Source organism: Leptonychotes weddellii, chromosome 9 (genome assembly GCF_054177405.1).
Source record: "Leptonychotes weddellii isolate Sample4059 chromosome 9, ASM5417740v2, whole genome shotgun sequence".
In the NCBI taxonomy this organism is placed as follows: Eukaryota; Metazoa; Chordata; class Mammalia; order Carnivora; family Phocidae; genus Leptonychotes; species Leptonychotes weddellii.
The window spans coordinates 32,405,613-32,427,079 of NC_138377.1; the positions used below are offsets into that span (position 1 = coordinate 32,405,613).

Here is a 21,467-nt window from a genome sequence, read left to right on the forward strand (position 1 = left end):
TCAAGGAAAGGCAAAGTGTACAGAAAAGCTTCTAAAAATTTAGTTTTGATAAAAGGAATGTTTAATCATGAGACTCTTATTGCAGAGACCTTTATAGGAGAATAGGAGAATGTTGGGGCAGAATGGAGATGTGAACACAGGTGGTGTTACCAATCCCTCCCCAAACAAGGCCCACCCGATTCCCACTGAAAAAGCCACAAGAAAAAAAAAAGTAGGGGACATATGCATCTGCCTTGGAAACTGAGCGAAGGTGCCACAGGCCTGCCTGAAACATGCGGAATTTGTCTGCCTTTGAGCCGACATAACGGAACAGAGCACGGAGGGCTGAACTGTCATCAGGCAAGAAAAACACCATGGCTGTGGGAGCCAGGAACACCCAGAGGGTATATTCTGCACCCTCTCTCCCACCCCCAGGGGCAGTGGAAAGTTCTCTTGCCCAGCTACACAGAGAAGAGAAACCAGCTGGGGTGGAACTAATTCTAGCTTACACGGAAGAGACCCCTGTGCAAGGCAAAGGGCTATGTGCTGCCCTCAAGAGAGAGAGGAAGGCATGGTGCAGAGGCAAGTCCTCTGAACCACCATGCTGCATCTCACTATGTTCCCTCAGTGTCTTTCATCATGAACATATATTTGTAATTTTTCACTTGTAATCATCTATCTGTAAAATGTTATTTTACAGGTATTTTCCATGTTCCCATGATCGACGTAAGTTTGGTTTCTCGTAGAACTGCAGAGGGGAAAAACAGTAGGCCTGCTGATACCACAGACAACCGACGCCGGACTCCTTTCAACAGGACAACCACAGAGAAAGAAGTTGGCCTTAGGAACAGAGTATTTCCAGTCCCTGTCACGTTTCTGCTGTCACTGGAAGCTCTCTTCAGGGTCCCAGAACCCGGCCTTACGCTTAGCTTCAGCTGTCCCTTATACAGATAGTTCTCAGTTTCGCTTGTGCTCATCTGAATTTCAAGAATCAGAGGAAGCCTTTCAAGGGAATTTGATTTTTTATGGGCTACCTGCACCTCCGTGCATTAGCTCCTTCCTGTGGGCAATTGCTAGAATTTCGGAGACTCTCATATTTGTTCCTCGGTCATTTCCTCTGTGTGCTCCTTGTCACTACCACCCAGCCCTCCTGGATTCAGTTATCACATTTGAGACACTCTGGGATTCTTAGATCTGAGTAGGAAAGGAGGTGGTTCCAAATACAACAGTACTGTTCTTCACATTTTCATTAATATTTATAACTACAATGAGTTATTTAAACTTAACTCTGAGATTAAATGGTTCGACTGCTCATGGCCAGTCCTTTTTAAACCACAACTTCTCTGTTTTATAGTTTATCTTCCTACATCCCCCCAGGTAGCTGAAATGCAACTTTAAGTCACTTTCCCAGAAAAGGTATGTGGGCATTTTTCTGAGTCTACGTGTATCTGAAAATACTTTTTCTGCTGTTTTTGCCCTTGACAGTATTCACTTGGCTGAATCTGGAGTCACGACATTTTCCTTCAGAGATGCTATCTTCGGCATCTAGTGTGACAGAAGAGAAGTCTCAAGTCTTTTGTTGTGGTTCTTTTATAGGTAACTGTTTTCTTTCTTCTGTTTCTTCTTTCTTTCTTCTGTTGTCTGCATGTTTCCGGAAGAATTTTTCTAAAACTCCAAAACCAGGGGCGCCTGGCTGGCTCAGCTGGTGGAGTGTGCGACTCTTGATCTAGGGGTTGTAAATTTGAGCCCCACATAGGGTGTAGAGATTACCTAAAACTAAAATCTTAAAAAAAACCCAAACAAATCATAAACTCCAAAACTGCGACCAGTTTTAAAAAGAAAGTGTAATAGTTTTAGTTATAAGCATACATCAAAGTTTTATTATAATCCTAATGCAAAGGAAAAGACCTCTTAAAAGCCAATCCAAAGACTCTCAGTATGGACATTTTATTTTTTTAATTTTTAAAATTTATTTACTTGAGAGAGAGAGAGAGAGGGAGACAGAGACCACAGAGGAAGAGGGAGAAGCAGGCTTCCCGCTGAGCAGGGAACCTGACACAGGGCTCAATCCCAGGACCCGGAGATCATGACCTGAGCCCAAGGCAGATGCTTAACCAACTGAGCCACCCGGGTGCCCCAGTATGGACATTTTGTAGGGGAAAATGGTTATACAATCATTGATAGACTAGAGACTAGATGCAGAAAGAATGTTTAGTTGAGAACAGTAGATTCTTGACTGACAGTCAAGTGAGTAGGTGGAAGACTGGTTTCTGAGAACAAATCTTAATCCTATCAGTTTATCAAGAAAATCACTGAAACATTTTATCAGTAATGCTAACTTCTTCCTTGAAAAAGATGAATTATATTATTCTAAAAAAGTCCTATCCCTGAACAAGTTAGGGACTTTTACTTTTTAGAGGTGGGGAGAGAGAGGGAGAAAGAATCTTAACGCAGGCTCCACGCTCAGGGCAGAGCCCAATGCGGGGCTCGATCCCATGGCCCTGAGGTCATGAACCAAAATCAAGAGTTGGACGCTTAACCAACTGAGCCACCCAGGTGCCTCAAGACTTTTTTTTTTTTTTTTTAACACCAAGAGTCTGCAAACTATTTGTACAGGGTAAGACAATATATATTTTAGCTTTTGGAGGCCACATAATCTATCATATATTCTTCTGCTTCATTTTTACCCTTTCCAACCTGGACGGCATTTGGATATGGGCCACAATTAACTAATCCCTGTTTTTTGGCTTTTTTTTTAAGATTTTATTTATTTTATTTTGAGAGAAAGAGAGCGAGCCAGTGTGAGCAGGGAGAGGGAGAGGGGCAGAGGGGGAGGGAGAGATCCTGTACATTGTCATTCCTTCTATAAAGGATGGTCGTGGGTGTGGTTGGATGGATTATGACCAGTCCTGCAGTTGTAGCTAGAAAGACAGACTGGAAGTGTCCAGGTCAGAAGCCTAAAACCTGTAAGCAGGTGACTGTAGTGGCCCCAGAGGGTGGGAGCAGTAGAAACTGAAAGGAGGGAACACATTCCAAGAGCTTATGAGAGGCACAGTCAATAGCATGGTATTCACTAAGGGGTCTTAAGGGACTGAGGGACAGAAATCCTAAAGAGAAGAGCTTGGGTTTCTGGCTGAGTGTGTGGGAAGTGGTGTCAGTCACCAGGGGGGGATAAACAAGAGGTCTGAGGCAGCAAGGATGTGATTCCAACATAACGTATAGGCCTTGCATTGTGGAAAGATGTTGAATCTGGTGCTAAAGCGCAAGATTAAAATATTCTACCCCTGTTTTATTGGCAAGGACACAGGAGACAAGCTGCAGAACAGTGTTTATGTCACGAAAACACTTGCAATCAATAAATTTAAAATACAAGTTTGGAAGTCAATCTTAAAAACAGGAAAAAAAATCACAATATTGCTAAAATTGAAATTATTTTGGATCCTTTCTGAAACCTTCTGAAAGGTTTACAGAAATAAAGTTCTTGCCTTTTACTCTTTTACTCTACTCACATTTACTCTTTCTACAACAAACGATTTACAAGAATAAACCAAGAAATAACTGGTCTCCCAGATGTACCAAGTGAACACCCACAACATATACCTTTGATTCCCATTAATTTGCAAAAAAAGGAAAAAAACCCACCACAGCAGAGAACACACCAGGCAGAACCACAGGCCTTCTGTGCTTTTCTTCTCAGCTAAGGCCTCTTAGATAATGAACAGCAATGGGGGAAATATTTAAGAACTATTCACTCTGAAGTTCTTGATGAACACAGTACAGAAACTTAGCAAGGGATTAAATGATAACACATGGAGGCACACACACACACAGAAATGTGAATTGAGGAAGCAGGCATCTCTGAAGGGCATTTCAAATGAAAGTTATCAGTCTCCTGTCATCCAAATCAACCCTTCAAATGTGCATCTGTCCGTCTGTCCATACAACAAACATTTGCTGAATGCCTCCTACGAGATGAATCAGGAGCTCAGGCAAGAAACCCTGGAGAGGGGCCTAAATCTCCCAGGCAGCTGGGAGAACTGGGTGAGCTCACTTAGGGAAAGAACAGGTGGAAAAGAGGCCTCATGGCTGGGCCCTGGGGCATTCAAATGCTTTAGGTATCAGGAAAATGAGGAACAGTAAGCAAAGGAGATTAGAAAAGGAAGGGAAATGAGAGATGTCCTAGAAACCAAGAGTCTAGAATTCCAAAGAAACCCAGGTTTAGAAGCTACTGACCTAGAGCTGGTATTGAGAGCCAGGTTAAATTACCAGAGTTGGGGCAATGGTTCCCAAACCACGGTTCACACACTCTTGGGGGAACCCCAAGACCCTTTCAGAAGCTCTGCGAGTGCCAGACTATTTTATCATGATACTCTGATGTCATCTGCCTTTTTCACTGCAGAATGACATCTGTATTAATGCTGCACAGGTAATGGTGGGTAAGACTGCCGGCGACTTAGCACAAATCAAGGCAGTGGCACCAAACGATACTAGTCATGCCACACACACTCCATAAAAACAGATGCCAAGGGCGCCTGGGTGGCTCAGTTGGTTAAGCGACTGCCTTCGGCTCAGGTCATGATCCTGGAGTCCCGGGATGGAGTCCCGCATCGGGCTCCCTGCTCGGCGGGGAGCCTGCTTCTCCCTCTGACCCTCCCCCCTCTCATGCTCTCTCTCTCATTCTCTAAAAAAAAAGAAAAAAAAAAAAACAGATGCCAATTTCACTTAGAAGTGCTCTTGATGGGGGCGCCTGGGTGGCTCAGCGGGTCCCGTGTGGGGCTCCCTGCTCAGCAGGGAGTCTGCTTCTCCCTCTGCCTCTGTGTGTGCTCGCTCGCTCGCTCTCTCGCTCTTGTTCTCTCTCAAATAAATAAATAAAATCTTAAAGAAAAAAAAAAGAAGTGCTCTTGACGAAGCAGTAAAACCGTTTCATTTTATGAGACCTGAGCCCTTGCGTCCATGTCGTCTTAATACCCTGTGTCGAGAACTGGGAAGCATTTGTAAAGCACTTGCGTCCCACACAGAGGTGGTTGTCACCAGGAAAAGCCTGTGCTTTTTGGCCTTGCAAGCAGAACTGCTGCATTTTTTAAATGGAACACTATCTTTACTTGAAAAAACTGACAAACAATGATTATTCACGCTTGAATATTTGGCAAATATTTTCTCAAAATTGGACAAAGTGAGCCTGCTATTTCAAGGAAAACAGCTAACAGTATTTGTTGCCAGTGGCAAAATCTGAGCTTTCAAGTGAAAATCAGAACTTTCTTATCCACTCCTGTGAGCTTGATAAACTTCTCAATAATTACAAACTTTTCCTGAGGAGTTTGTTGGCAATATTAATGCTTGTGATTTTCTTATATTGCATAATGAAATGTGTTAACATTTGAAAGATCTGCATAATTCAGTGAGCCATTATTTTCCAAATGAGAAATGAAGGACAAAACAAACCAAGCATGGGTAAATATCCATTCAAACTGCAACATAATACAATGGATTTTGATGTAACCAAGCAGGAAAAGTTCACTGACAAACACTTTTAAATTCCACACTGCAACTAACCTGTAAAACTTACAAAGTCCTGTTGTAGTAACAAAGAAAAACAGCCACACTTATCTGGGAAGACGACTAAAAACAGCCTTCCCTTTTACAACTATACATTTACAGGAGACCAGATTTTCTTCATATATTTCACTCAAGCCAACGTGTAGCAAAAGGCTCAAGGCGGCAGCAGGCAGGAATCCAGCCGTCTTCTATTAAGCCAGATAGTATAGCGTTTTTGCAAAAATGTAAAATAATGTCCTTCTTCTCACTGCATTTTGTTTTTTAAAAGTTATTTTTTTTCATAAGAATGTTACTTACGCTAACATATAATAAACTTACTACTGGCATTTTTAAATGTATAAATACTTAAAAACTTCTTTTAACTTCTAATACAGTAAATATCAATGGTAAATCCATATAAACAAAAGCTCTTTAAGGTCTTAAATTCTGAAAAGGGTTAAGCAGTCCTAAAACCCAAAGGTCAAGAGACATTGGACTAGGGAAAAGGTACCCACAGAGAATAGCTGAGGGCCAGGACACACCAACATCTACAAGTTGAGCTGAAGAGGGGTGGCCTGCAGAGAGAACATGAAAGGAGGTTTCATGGAAAACAAAACAAAACAAAAGGAGAGATGTGAAGTGCTTGGTGTCTTAAGTGCTACTGAGAGGTTTGGAGAGGAAGATACTAGTGGAAATAACACGATCACAATACCTGTAAAATTGCCAGGCCTGGTGTAAAACCAGGAACTTGCTCCTTCATCTGAGTGACTTGGTTCTTCAGTGTCTCCCTTATTTGCCTAGAGGAAAAGATCGGAATTAACATCGAATGTTTCAAGCACAAATAAGGCATGTGGATTATTACATGTATTTCTCTTTTAAATTCAAAACATCTTCACTGAATACGCATTATCTGATATAGTATGTACCATGAATTTCCCATCCATTCTCCAGGACTCAAGTAGACATGGATCCTTTCTAACTCCTAATGACACTGACTGGGCCATGAGGTATGGGGACAGTTATTTTAAAACATTTTAGTTATCAGAGAAAGACAATTATCATATGATCTCACTGATATGTGGAATTTAAGAAATAAGGCAGAGGATCACAGGGGAAGAGAGGAAAAAATAAGATGAAACCAGAGAGGGAGACAAACCATAAGAGACTCTAAATCTTAGGAAATAAACTGAGGGTTGCTGGAGTGGAGGGGGGTGGGGAGATGGGGTGGCTGGGTGATGGACATTGGGGAGGGTATGTGGTGTAATGAGCTCTGGGTGTTATATAAGACTGATGAATCACAGACCTGTACCCCTGAAACAAATAATACATTATATGCTAATTAACTGAATTTAAATTAAAAAAAAAAAAGAAAACATTTTAGTTGTTGGCATTCAAAATCACACAGTGAACAAATGAAAACTTGAACCAGCACTTCTAGAAGGCTGCTAATCCTCATCTTTTTCAGCATTTCCTCTCCCCAGATGCTATATGAAAAAATTTTGCAGTAAAGAACTAGAGCTCAAACCCACTCAACCTTCCCTGGTAAGATGATCACAGGGTATCCACATAAGGCTGAATGATAATCAATGAATCCCACTCCAAAGTCAGTATGAATTTATAAATTATATTCTAATTCACAAAAGAATTTTCCTTACAAAAGAATTTAACACAAGGTCAAAAGTATAACCTCTCAGGGCGCCTGGGTGGCTCAGTCATTAAGAGTCTGCCTTCCGCTCAGGTCGTGCTCCCAGGATCCTGGGATCGAGTCCTGCATCGGGCCCCCTGCTTGGCGGGAAGCCTACTTCTCCCTCTCCCGCTCCCGCTCCCCCTGCTTGTGTTCCCTCTCTCACAGTCTCTCTCTGTCAAATAAATAATAAAATCTTAAAAAAAAAAAGTATAACCTCTCATGAAACAACATGAAACTTCTCAACAATACAACAGGACATCAAGTAAATTAAATTACATCCCTAAGTAAATATTCAAAATAGTCCAACTTTGCCCAGTTATGATACAGTCATGAACTTGAACAGGATCTGTCTCTGGTGAAGGACCATTTTTGTCATTTGCCTTTCTTCATCCTTAACCACTACTACAGACATTAGCAAACATCTCTTCCCTCTTTCTAATGTGGTTACTCCCTGATCCAGTTCTCCACACTTTACAATCCACTGACATAAATAGGCACAGGTGTTACAAGAAATAGATTATTTGGATTAGCCTCATCAATGGTAAGAATGTTGAATGATACAAGAAGTCATACTTAAGAGTTCAAAGCTGTATTTCTAGCTAGCGACCTTATTTTTAAAAATCAATTGTTATCAATTATCCTATACAATAGTCCAGTTCAAAAGAATGAACAGACTGTTGGATTTTGTTTCACTGGGATATGACCTGAACAGAGGCCACAGCACTGCTCTGACACAAGAGAACAGGAAATACTGGAGCCACCATGTCTTCCCTGGCCTGCCACTGAAATGCCCCAGCAGTTCCAGTCTCGGCTGCTTCCCCTGCTTGACTGGATGGAGTGCTGGGCTACTCCTGGCTGCTGCATTGGGAACAGACTATAGGGGGAAAGGTGAGAATCAGGGACACAGGCAAGAAGTTATTCAAATTGCAAAGGCCTAGACACAGGTTCCTACTGGTTCTCCTTTAATGCTCCCAACCCATGCAAAATTTGCTGGGGGGGGGGGGGAAGCATCTCTAGGCACAATGTAAGACAATAACCAGGAACGACAGCAAAAACGGCTCGATACAGCCGTGGTAAAAATCCAGCAGTTCAGGTTTCTCTACTTAGCTTTTCAGAAAGACCTACGTTAGTACCTGTTCTCACTAACCGAAAGGAATCCAGAGGATTTTCCTTTTTATGAAAAAAGGAAAAAAAACAAAAATAGCATTCAGTGTTTGTTTTGCAGCAAGGCCTTACAGAGGCACTATTTTGTGCATCTATTAGCGAGATGCGTCCTAAGGTATTAGAAAAGCCTAAGCAAGGTTATTTTTTGGGTCTGGGAAGGCTCAAAAAATTTTCCATATAAATTAATGGTAACTGCTTCTTCGCTCTGTGCCACTTTGGCTTGTGAAAGGTTTCATAGGAACGTTGTACTTTCGAATCGTGGGGGAAACCTGTATCTGAGATTCTCAATAATGTTGGTAACCGAGGGAGGAGAGGCTTTCCTCTTCCCAAAGATATAGAAATGGGCTCTGAGCAGTCCTGTGGCTTTCTGAGAGCCAACTGGCTGAAAAAAACAGCAAGTGCAAAGGCCCTGAGCAGGTAAATGAGGTCCCAGGAGAAGCAGTAACCAGATCAGGTAGACCGAGGTAGCCTGTCTTTTATTGTGTATGTGATGGGAAGCCAGGAGAAGACTTGAAACATGGCTGATGTGATAGGACCTTAGCATTTCTAAAGGATTATTCCTGGTTGCTGACATGATAGGACTTAACATTTCTAAAGGATTACTCCTGGCTGCTGAATTGGGAACAGACTATAGGGAGAAAGGTAAGAATCAGGGACACAAGCAAGAAGTTATTCAAAGTGCAAAAATCCAGGCCAGAGGTGATGTTGGCTTGGACTACTGTATCTATGGTATGCTGGCAAGAAGTGGTTAGATTCTAGATGTATTAACATGAAGCACAGAGAAAATGCCAGGGCTACAGATGACTCTGAGGTTTGGGGGGTTGTAAAATAGAGTTGGAAGGACTGATGACCTTTATTTCCAAATATTTCCAAATATCTGACCACAAATATTTTAAGGCATAGAGCAGATTTCATACTGATACTGTGAATTTATTTACCAAATCTTATAAGGTTTCTAGAATAATGACCATCCAAGACCTGAAAAAGTGAGTCTCGGGACAACTAAAAATAATACTTTTACCCAGCAGGTAGCAAGCTGTGAGAAGCCAGTACTACAAGGGGGTATAGGTGGAAAATATTTCAGCCCAGTAGGTTAAGAGCAAAGAACAAAATGTTCTGTGTTTTCTTTAAGATTTATTTATTCATTTGAGAGAGAGCGAGCGAGCAAGCTAGCAAGTGGACGGGGAGAGGGAGAATCTCAAGCAGACTGTGTGTGGGGCTCAATCCCCAACCCCTGAGATCATGACTTGAGCCGAAACCAAGAGTCGGATGCTTAACCAACTAAGCCGCCCAGGTGCCCCAAAATGTTCTGGGTTTTCTGTGCTATAATTTAAATGGGTCTAAGTATGCAAATTTTTTTCTAAAAAAGATCATAGGTTGAGATCAGTTACACTGACTCCCTTAAACTTTTTCTAAGAAGCAGGATTGTTTTTGAAGTTGCATTAGCAGGGATATTCTTCCAACTAGAAAGATTTGTTTAAAAGCTAACACATAGGCCTCTTTATGAGACATGATCAGAATAGCAATGAAACATTTAAAAATGTACAGAAACCACAATCAACAAGAATCAGAACACTAAAGTAACAGGCAGAAAGTTTTCTGCTCTAGCAAGGAAAAAAAATCAAGACAGTTGAATTAGGTCTCCATGGTCCCTTAAATATTTTTCCCTGCCTTGGTTTTCTGGGATGGCTACTAACTGAAGAACTCAAATGAAAAGTGGAATAACAAAAGCCAAGTGTCAAGCATGCCTGAAGCTAAGAAACTATGAAAGACATACACCGAGAGAAAAGTTAACACTCCTTCCCTCATCGACCTTTCTTCTAGGGTCAGACAGCTGTGATGAGTTAAATGGTAGAAAACTCTTCAGTTTTTATAGTTCCTTATTTCCAGTAGTTAAAATGCTAGAACAATTTCTGAATCACTGAAACCCCCTAAATCAGTAGAAACTTCCTTGAGTTGCAGATGTCTTGATTTCTAGCCATGGCCCATGAGTCACACTATCCTGGTAAAGATTCTGGGGCAAAGTGAGGCAGAAATAGGCACTTGGAAAGACTCCCTTGATCCCTGAATAGCAGACCTCTGAATGCCAGAGTCTTACCATCCTGCATCAACATTCTCTAAAACCTAAGGGAAGATCTATCTCAATCTCAATGTAGGAGAAGTCTGTACTAGAGTGCCAGTGAATGTGGTGAGACAAAGTAGCAATAAACCATTACAGTCTCTGGTCCTGTTAGACTGATACTAGTAAAATAATCATGGCCAATTAGATACAGACACAGATGCAGTTTTAACTAAGTCGCTACTGGCATCTAGTGGGTAGAGGCCGGAGACGCAACTAAATATCCTACAATGCACAAGAGGGCAAACGGTGATCTAGCCCAAATGTTAATGGCATCCAAGGTTGAAAAGCACTGCTATTGGCCAATAAAATGCAATGTTTGGGGTTATCTTTTTTTTTTTTTTTCTAACAGGCGAAAATCAAGGTAGAAATCATTTCTATTTCAACCCGTCAAAATGTGTTCGAATCTCTACAGACAAGAGTCATGTGCATTACTATTGGTTTTCTCCAAGTCAACTTCTGTCCCATACAGCTGTAGAAGAGCCTAATCAATAAAAGTTGAAGGTGCACATCCCTATAGAATCACATTACCCCCAAAGAGTCCTAATACCCTTAAATAGTCACCCAGATCTCTTTTGCCCAAAATCTTACACAATTATTCCTGAAAAGTCCACTACAAATTACAACTCATTCTTTAACATGACGGCTCATTTTCAAATTTTGGACATTTTATGACTGAGGAAAAAAAAGCACTGCTAAAATAACCCAACAGGTACTTGAATCAACAGAGCTGTAGGTGGAAAAAGGAAGCAGTAGAGGGTATTTAACCAATTGACTAAGAAATCTACATGCTGAAAATAAAGCTGCCTCAGTTAACACTGAAATGTAGCACAAGCTTAGAGTAATTCTCAAATGATTCTCAAAGATACACAGAATAAGCCTTTAGTAACTGATCAGAGAAAAAGGAAGGACATTCATCTTCAGTATGTAGGGCTTTTCTAAAGGACACACATTTCTTTTGCTTCTTCCCCCAAGAAATAGATTATTGTTGTAAGATTTTAACAGTGTGGTACAACACAAATGTTTTATTTGCTTTATTTTCATGTTGTTCATTTGTTGTTTTATTTCATTTGTCTGTAACAACTTTTATACTGCTAAAAAATACTTCAGATTTTTTTTAAAAACCACGTAGTTCCTTGTAAAATCCATTGTGATTATGAGGCCACCTAGTGTTCCAAGAAATACATATATTTCAAATTCCTAGTTAAGTCATATTTAAAGACTAAATTACCTTCTTTCAAAAACTGATTGTTTTCACTGCTACGTGACATAATAGTAACAGCTACATTATATCAGTATACACAACAGTCAACTAATATCAGTACTTTCCTTCATTATGTTGAAGAATATTTAAAATAAGAATTATAATTAATGTAAATATATACTAAACTTGACAGGTACCTCAAATATATATTTGAAAGCTTAATGTGAATCTATTTTATGCTCCAATAAAAATTTATAATGTAAAATTCTTGCACCCAATTCTCTCAAACTCTCAAAGACCTAAGGAAGGTAAATTGCCTGATATTTATGACATGAATATGGCTAAATGGTATAAATTTCTAATGAATCTGCTAATTCCCAGTGAGCGTACAGGTCATCCATATACACAATCCTAAAATAACTACTTACCTTAAGTTTCTAGATCAGGGTTTATCAGTCTAGCACTACTGACATTTGGGCCAGATATGCTTTGTGGGGGGGGGGTCTCTTCTGTACACTGTAGGATGTTTAGTAGGAGCATCCCTGGCTTCTACCTCTTGATGCCACTAACACACAGCCACTCCCCATACGACAACCAAAAATGTCTCCTAACACATCCAAATGCACCCTGGGGTGGAGAAAAGGACAAAACTGGCCCCATTTGAGAACCACTGATCTAGAAGGAACAAATGGAGCTGGGAAACTAGGTTGAACCGATCAAGAAAAGTTTCATAAAAGGTAGGAATCTAAAAGTGGATTAAAAGTGCATTAGAGAGAGAGAAAAGAAGTGCATTAGAGAAAGGTCACAAAGAGACCTTTTTGAGAGTTCAGAGGTGAATGAGTTCAGGTGAATAGAGTCAGAGTTCAGGTGAATACAACCAGGTGTGGTAGGATTCCTGAACAATGCAGTCCCACCTCCATCTCCCCTCATATGGGAGAGAGGGCAGCTTCTACTCCAATCCAACAAATTGGTGACATTAAGAATAGAGAGTACAGCACTGCTAAGCTTCCATCTCCTTTCAAAAAGTCAGGCATCCAGATTTGGGAGTATAATTACACACATAAATGTGTTGGGAAGTAATCTAATTTTTAAAAATAACTGTAAGCCCAACAAAACATATAACTATATTTGGCCTCTAGGCCACCATTTTGTAAGCATTAGTTGGTAGCAAGTTATGAGACATCACAGGATGATAGCCCCAAGTATGAGGATCTGTAAGTGAGAGCCAAACACCCAGAATTAGTCTCACTATTAACCACAGATCTGGCCATCAGAGCTGATGATGGCCCCAAGTCCCAAGCAGTCCTCTGGATCATCATCCAAGGGGAATGTGGAAAGAAGGTGGCAGACTGGGGGCCTCCACTTGGAGGGGAAGAGCAGGCTAAGAGCTCTTATCTGAGAAAAGCCTCACCTGAGCTTTCTGCTTTTAGAGAAGGCTAAAGGAAAACCTTGGGTAAAAAGGGCTTAGGTCTAAAAGGCTGCTTAGTAAAAAAACAGGGACTAGTAGTTGGGTACCAAAATGAAAGACCGTTTATCATGTTAAGTCAGTGAAGATAAATTTCTTACAGGCTCTGGCAAAACCTTTTACAGAAACACTCCCTTATTTCCTCATACTCCTCAAGCACCAGCAACTCAAAGCTGTACCTCTCCTACCCAGGCTCCAGGGGAAGAGCTTTTCATCAATGGGGCAAAGAAAAAAAGCTTAGCTAACAAAGCAAGAAGGTTTGCCTTATCTACAACCTTGAAAATGACTTTCTGAAGAGAAGCAGTTTGGAAACCTTCCAAACAGATTAATTAGTCCATTCATCTCCTAATAGGAAGAGCCAAATCCAGTGGATACAAGCTTGCAATTCCTTTTAGCAAGCAAGCGACAAGCCCTTGGCAAGGCAGGAGAAGGCACTATAGAGTCCCTGCCACCAGCCTTCTAACTCCTGGTCACGTTAGTCCTTCTGGCGAGGTGGCCCAGGTGGCTGAGGGATCCTGCCTGTGGCCCTGTTAGCCACTCACTCCTTCAAACTCATGGATTTATAGGGTGCCAGGAGACACCTTATGGGAAAGTAGCAGGGGGAGCAAACTGCACGGCGCAGGGGTGCTTGGGGCTTTCTGCACTGTGGATCAGATGTCAGAGAATCGGTCACGACTACAGTAGCACACAGGCATGTTCCCTGTGTGCTCTGAATCCTCTCCACAATGCCAGGATATAAACATGGCTATCGCCACCCCCCACAGTATGGAACAGGAAAGTGAGGCTGACTGACTTGCCCTGGCCACACAAAGCCTTCATCTCGACCCTGCCCAGCCCCTACCAGGGTCAATGAAAGGGGAGGGAGCCTTTAACCCTCTGCTCCAGGGACCCTCCTCCATGTTAGGCCAGGCTGATAATCCTTCTTCCATAAGATTTTTTTTTTTAATAAAGATTTTATTTATTTATTTGACAGAGAGAGACACAGTGAGAGAGGGAACACAAGCAGGGGGAGCGGGAGAGGGAGAAGCAGGCTTCCCACGGAGCAGGGAGCCCAATGTGGGGCTCGATCCCAGGACTCTGGGATCATGATCTGAGCCGAAGGCAGACGCTTAACGACTGAGCCACCCAGGCGCCCCATTACTGAGGATTCTTCATGCAAATGGAGATACATAGGGGACAACACACACCCCTACTCAAAGCCCCACTGTCCAAATCCCAAGCTGCCTGACGCCAACCTTCCTGATGGATGAGGACATTTACTCTTGGCCACGTCCTCAGTCAGGACCTTCACTGGTGCTCTGGTCATAGAAGTCAGCTGCCAGCTCCAGACTCTGCCAGGGGTAACTATACTCCAGAGCCTGGCTATTTACAACCTCACACAAGGTCCCACCTGCTCCCCTACAAGGCTCCCAGACTCAAGCCAGCTTGGGCATTCAAGGTTCCAGATAACTTGTGAAAGGCTTGCACTTTGGATCTCATTATAGGCAAATTTTTTTTTAAGCACAGAAGGGTCTACGGGTATTTTATCTACAGGACAAAATAAAATGCTTATCAACATTTAGTAGCCCTTCCTGTGATGAGCAAATTCTGTTTCCAGAAAGAGTTCTGGCCCTGGAGCTAAATGTATAGCCATGCATGGTTCCATTTTTATCTGTGACCAGTAGGATAAATTCTAATTTTAAGGTTCAAGGTTGTAAGCCAGCTGCCAAAAATACAGCCTGAATAAATACAAACACGACTTGTTTATTCAACAGGTACTTCCTAAGGACCAATTCATTAAAACTTACTATGTGCCACGGAATGCTCTACATGCTTTACAAGTAATGACTCACTTAATTTCAACAACCTTATGAATTAGGGGCCATTACTACTCCAACATACAGATGAGGAAACTAAGGCGCTAAGAGGTAAACTAAGTTACCCAGGGATCCCCAGAGAGGGCAGTGTTGTATCTAGCTCTGGGGATACTGCCCGCAGGAACCTTACAGACTTATCCAACCTGCTCTGCTCAATCTACAAAAACTAAGAGCACCTTCTCTCACTGACCTGACAAGCAGCAAACCCCTCTCTCTTCACAACCAGTCTTTCCAGAAAGAAGACTTGACCAAGAAAAATGCCACCAATGGAGGACTCCAGTATAGCAAACAAAGAGAAGGGAAGGGCAAACAAATCACACAAGATTCAGTAGGCCCCACTCTGAAAAGAACACATAGTGAAGAACTGTAATTTCTAGCCTAAAAACCAGACCAGGGTGGTTCTTCCATCTAATTTCCACTCCTTTGAATAATCTCTCTTTTTAAAAAATATTTTATTTATTTATTTGACAGAGAGAGAGAGTGAGCGTGAGCACAAGCACAAATAGGGGGAATGGCAGAGGGAGAGGGAGAAGCAGACTCCCCTCGGAGCAGGCAGCCTGATGCGGGGCTCTATCCCAGGACCCTGGGATCATGACCTGAGCCCAAGGCAGATGCCCAACTGACTGAGTCACCCAGGCGCAGCCCCTATGAATAATCTCTTAGGAGGACACCTCTGTTAAGCCAGGGTGGGCTCTCACCACCAATGACAGTGTACTTCACTCAGCAACTCTGCTCAGTCGGCTTCTCTGGGGCCATCACTGTTGACCCCAAGGCAGTCATTTAATAACCAGTGAGGTCATGGACAGGCTGTGTTTTTAGTCAGGAACTCCCTTCCCCATAACACTGGTAGGCCCCCAGCGCCACCACCTTCAAATATTTGCCTTAAAGTCACTTTTCCGATAAGTATGAGCTTAATTCCCATATTTAAAATTACAATCCCCCCATGCTTCAGAAATCTGTTCCTCTTCCTTACTCTGGTTTTCCCTTTGGCACGTTTCACCATTTCACATTTTTGTACCTATTTTATTGTCTCTGTCTACCTAAGAGGACGCAAACTCCAGAAGTAGGGTTTTGGGCTACTTTGTTCACTGCCATAGTCTCTAGGCTTTGAAGAGTGCTTGCATACAGAAGACACACAGGTATTTGTTGAAAAAGTGAATAAATACCCAAAATGACACACACTTGCCTCTAAACCTCAGATCTCTCCCAACTGTCAAACTCAGGATACAGTGTTAGAATTCCCCTTAAGGGAGAAATGGGGGTGTTCCTTCCAAAGGGAGATAATTGGGCAACTAGATTTCCCACAGGGTAGAACAGGCAGAGATGGAATCTGGAACAATGAACTCTGTCTAGTCCTAGCTCCGAGGAAGGTACAAAGGAAGAAGAATAAAAGTAGACCAAACTCAAGGATGGTCTTTCTCAGCAGAGTGGGAAGCATGGCAGTGAAAGGAAGACTGTTGCAAAGAAAAGATTAGTTTACAAAATTCCTTTTAGCAAAGTAGTAAGTGCCTGACAGAGTGAAAAACACCATGTACTGGGCGAAGACTTCGTCCCAGCTGAACCTCTGCCATTAACCAGCCTAGTGACCTTTGGCCAAATCACATCACTTTGAGCTGCAGGATGGGATGGACTGAGTGAACTGGGTTTTGGAGAAATTCTGACTATGGAACTCATGACCTGTCCCACTCTTTCTCCCTCCAAGTAAGAAATTTTACAGTTCAAACACTGTATCAGGGAAGAGACTGCCCAGGGCCCTTGAAGGCTTGCAAAGTGATCCCTAGGGAGGACCAATAGTTGCGGGCAACCAAGAAAGCTGACCTGCAAACTTGGAGAATAGGGGACCCCTTCCCTGGACTCCAGGATCCCTGGTTGCCATGTAAGAAGTTCATTTACCTTTCCCCTCAAGAGTGTCCCTGACCTAGTAAAAGAGGACAGGTGGGGACACCCTGCCCAGAGCCTGCACATGGAGTCCAACCTACTCAAGCTGTAAGAAGTACCTTCTTGTTCAGATTCCCCCAGAGCCATAGCCCAAGAATCAGAAGCCTGTTGCAGCCTCAGCACAAGTTGCTGGGGGTACTGCATGACCCCATGAGCCAAGAAGGCTGTCCCCCCTTCCAAAGCTCCCTCTCTCTGAGGAACTGTGACTAGTACCAGCTCCTGGAGTCAAGCTCTCCATGAAGGTCAAGGTGCCAAGGTACAGCAGTCTCTGAGCCATTTTATTAACACATGAAAGAAAGATCTTCTGAAAGTACAAAGAGACCTTAGTCTAAAATTGTGTTAGTAACGGGGCGCCTGGGTGGCCCAGTCGTTAAGCGTCTGCCTTCGGCTCAGCTCATGATCCCAGGGTCCTGGGATCGAGCCCCGCATCGGGCTCTCTGCTTAGCAGGGAGCCTGCTTCTCCCTCTCCCACTCCGCCTGCTTGTGTTCCCTCTCTCACTGTCTCTCTCTGTCAAATAAATAAATAAAATCTTTTAAAAAAATAAAAAAATAAAATTGTGTTAGTAGGAACTAACTGATCGCTTTAAAAGGTAAGCCAAGTCAACTCTGAGCAGGCTGGTGCCCTTCTAGTACCTGGAACAGTCTTTCCCAGAAAATGTTTTCAATCCTTATAACCAAATCACTACCATACTTCAATGATGAGAACTAGATTTATATCTAAGGTTTTAAATAAGTGGTTCTCAACTTTCAGGATGCATTAGAATCACAGAAATGAGCTTTTAAAAGATTTAGGGAATATTTGAATGCAGTGGCTTATTGCTAGCAATTCCAATTAAAACAGTCTGGTGTGGGCACCCAAGCACTGATATTTTTCACAAGTACCCTATGAGACTAAATTGGCAAAACTATCTTGGAAAGACTGGCAATTTCTACTAAAACCGATCATACAGTTTTGTCCTACTACTCTACAATTCTACTCTTAGATATGTAACCAACAGAAATGTGTATATGTCCCACCAAAAGACATGTAAAAGAATGCTCATGGGACGCCTGGGTGGCTTAGTCAATTAAGCATCTGACTTCAGCTCAGGTGGTGATTTTGGGGTCCTGGGATCAAGTCCCATGATGGGCTCTCAGCTCAGAGGGCAGTCTGCTTCTCCCTCTCCCTCCGCCCTTCCCCCTGCTCGCACCTTCTCTCCTATAAATAAAATCTTAAAAAAAAAAAGAAAGAAAAAGAATGCTCATAGCAGTTACAACTCATACCACCAAAAACTAGAAACTAAATGTCTACGGATGAGTAAATAGTGGCAAATTCATATAGTAGAATACAATACAGCAATAAGAATAAATGAACTACAACTACATGCAATATGAAATAATCTCAGAAACACAATGTTAATTGAAAGAAGCCAGACACAGAAGTCTTTATACTGTACAATGCTATTTATATAAAGTTCAAAGACAGGCATTATTAATCTACAGTATTAGAAGTCAGGATAATGATTACCTTTGTGGGGGTGGTGACTGGAGGGTATAGGAAGGAGGGCTTCTGGGGTGCCAATGTCACTTCCTGATCTGGGTTACTCAGGTAAGTTCAGTTGCAAAAAATTCATTGAGTTGCATACTTGTGATAGGCACACTCACTTATGTCTTCATATTTAAATAAAAAATAAATAAAAACAAAAAGCTCCCTGAGTGACTTTAATGCCACCTTAATGTGAGTTCATGTTGAGAACCACTGAAATTGACCTCAAGGCAGCTATCACTGTCAAAAAGGTAATGAATCAATCATCCATGTATCCATTAACTCATTTCTAATCATTAACACAGCTAACATGTATTGAACACTTATTATGTGCCAGGAACAATTCTAAATGCTCTTCAGCTAAAAATTCATTCAATTCTCCTAACAACTCAATGGCCTAGATATTATTTTTATTTTACATCTGAGGAAGTTTTGGTATAGACAGGTTAACTAAATTGCTTAAAGCCACACAACTACTAAGGAGTGAAAGGTTTCTAGGTGTTTGGGATGTAGACATAAACAAGACAATGCATATATTTGCCTTTATGGAGCAAACAAACATATTTAACTTGCTCTCACTCAACAAAACCATATCCCTTGAGCACCTATTCTCAGTGGCCTGCAAGAAAGCAAGCCTAAATGAACTCTTCAAACAGTCTTTTTATTTTTTTAAAGATTTATTTGACAGAGAGAGAGACAGTGAGAGAGGGAACACAAGCAGGGGGAGTGCGAGAGGGAGAAACAAGCCTCCCGCTGCGCAGGGAGCCCGATGTGGGGCTCGATCCCAGAACCCTGGGATCATGACCTGAGCCAAAGGCAGATGCTTACACGACTGACCCACCCAGGCACCCCTCAAACAGTCTTTTTAAAAGGAAGATTTTTGTTTATTTGTTCGTTTTTCAGATTTTATTTATTTGACAGAGAGAGACACAGCAAGAGAGGGAACACAAGCAGGGGGAGTGGGAGAGGGAGAAGGAGGCTTCCCACCAAACAAGGAGCTGGATGTGGGGCTCGATCCCAGGACCCTGGGACCATGACCTGAGCCGAAGGCAGATGCTTAATGACTGAGCCACCCAGGCGCCCCTAAAAGGAAGACTTTATCAGAAAAAGCCACTGGTAAAGGGAGCAGGTTTGACTATAAGCAAACAAAAAGCAAAGTCAAGCAGAAACAATGCAGTTTAGCACAGCACAGGCTGAAAAGCACTCAGATATAAGTATTGTGATTTCTAGTCTAAATGTCTGGAGTTCCTCTTTACCAACGTGATAGATTCACTACCATTTACTGTACATTTCACCTTCTTTGTCCACCATCTTTACCTTCCAGGAAAAATCATTTTGCCCCAGGTGGGTTTCACCAACAACAACTCCCTAACACACTCAAAAACCTTTACTCACAGAGTTGGCAAGTTCACAGGACAATTACTATTGCCAATTACTAAGTAACTGGTGAGGTCAACGGTCCCAAGATCAACCTCAGGAGAGTTACACAAGATAAATCCTTCCCTCTTCTACTCTGGTATTTCTCCACTAGTCACCTCCCCGACAAAAAGCAGCAGGGTGTACTTCCTGGGAGTAAGTTTGGCAATCGTGTCCACTAGTTAAGCATTTAGATTTCCTGTAGAGGTAGAACAAACAGAGGTCAAATGCAATAGGGAACAGTCGCAGGACTCAAGAGCCAAATCTGAAAGTAACTCTAGGGCCTGAAGGGAGACAAGATTTTTAGGCATGAAATTGAAAGAAAAGGAAATTTATTACGTTCCACCTCAGCAAATGATGACTCAAGCGTAGTGGGAAAAGCCATGGCTACAAGGAATCCCTCCATCACTAATCAGCCTTATGACCTTGTCAATCTTTTTCACCTCATTCTTTTCTCCTCACCTCTGAATTACAGGTTGAGGGGTAAACTGCATTAATGAGTTCTGACTACGGAGCTTCAGAGAGTCCCAGCCACACTCTTCTAGCAGAAAGCCGTCAGTAGCTGCATTTTAGGGAGCACAGTCGGGCCGGTTAAGAGTGCTGGTCCAAAACACAATAGCCAGCGGGCCCAGGCACCAGGCAGCCCTTCTAGAAACTCGCGGGCTGTGCCCAAGGCCCCATTCTTTGCAGGGAACCGATCTTCAGGTGTGACGGGTTCAATACTATGTCCTCCCTCCCCACGCGGCTGGCCTTACTCTTGCGCTACATGTGTCCCTCCAGCAAAAAAAATGGGAACGTAGGGACCTGCACACTACGTTCAGAACCCTCGCCTGCAGCCCAACATGCTCTAACAACAATGACAGTGCTTACGCGGAGACCACCTTCCCGTTCAGGATTTCCGCCGGTGCCATGGCCTTTATTAGTCCGCTGCCCACGACGGACACCACCAAAACTGAGGATCCACTAGCTCCAACAGCGCGCGGGACAGCCCAACCCACGTGTTTAGGGACTACTTCCCCCCCCCCCCCCCCGGAGATCTTGCTTCTGCGCCTGCGCCCCTCCCACCCCCGTCCCCGTCGATGTGCGTGCGCAGCCGGAGGACGGAAGGCCTTAATGTAGCGAAGAGCGGCGATTTGGCCGTGGGTTGCCGCGGAAAGATGGAGGAACTCGGTGATGAGTGGCTGGCGGAAATGATTGGCTGGTGGAAGAAGCCGTTTCAGATAGCGCCTTCGTGTAGGGCGGGGAACTCGCTGAAGACAGGTCGGGTTTCGATCCCAGCCCTTCGTGGGCGGAGCAGCGGGCGGAGCCGGAGGGGCGATCTCGCGGGAGAACTGTTTCGCGCGCGCGGGAGGGAGGCATGTCTCCTGGGATCGCCTGGGCTTTGGGAAAGGTGTCGCCCCGGGGAATGAGGGCGCGGCTTCCCTGGGAGAGTTCTGGGCAGGCTCCCGCGCGCAGTACGAGGTTGGGCTCAGGGCTGGCCCGCAGAGTTGAAACCCGCAGGACCTGAGGCGGCTTCTCTCCTGGCGTTCTAACTAGCCGCCCCCCCGCGCTCTCAGACTGGTGTGGGCTCCCACCCCTA

General features: G+C 43.2%; 1 protein-coding gene across 1 annotated transcript in view; it reads right to left on the minus strand.

Annotated features, from left to right (window-relative positions):
- Window positions 1-20,923, minus strand: part of MTHFD1 (methylenetetrahydrofolate dehydrogenase, cyclohydrolase and formyltetrahydrofolate synthetase 1) — a 54,269-nt gene extending 33,346 nt beyond the window's left edge. The window contains exons 1-2 of the mRNA XM_081829703.1: window positions 20,759-20,923; window positions 6,227-6,311 (exon numbers count right to left, since the gene is read on the minus strand). Coding sequence (XP_081685829.1) covers window positions 6,227-6,311; window positions 20,759-20,799 — 126 coding nt within the window. The 5' untranslated portion in view covers window positions 20,800-20,923. The remainder of the gene's footprint in view (window positions 1-6,226; window positions 6,312-20,758) is intronic.
- Between the last annotated feature and the right edge of the window lie 544 nt (window positions 20,924-21,467).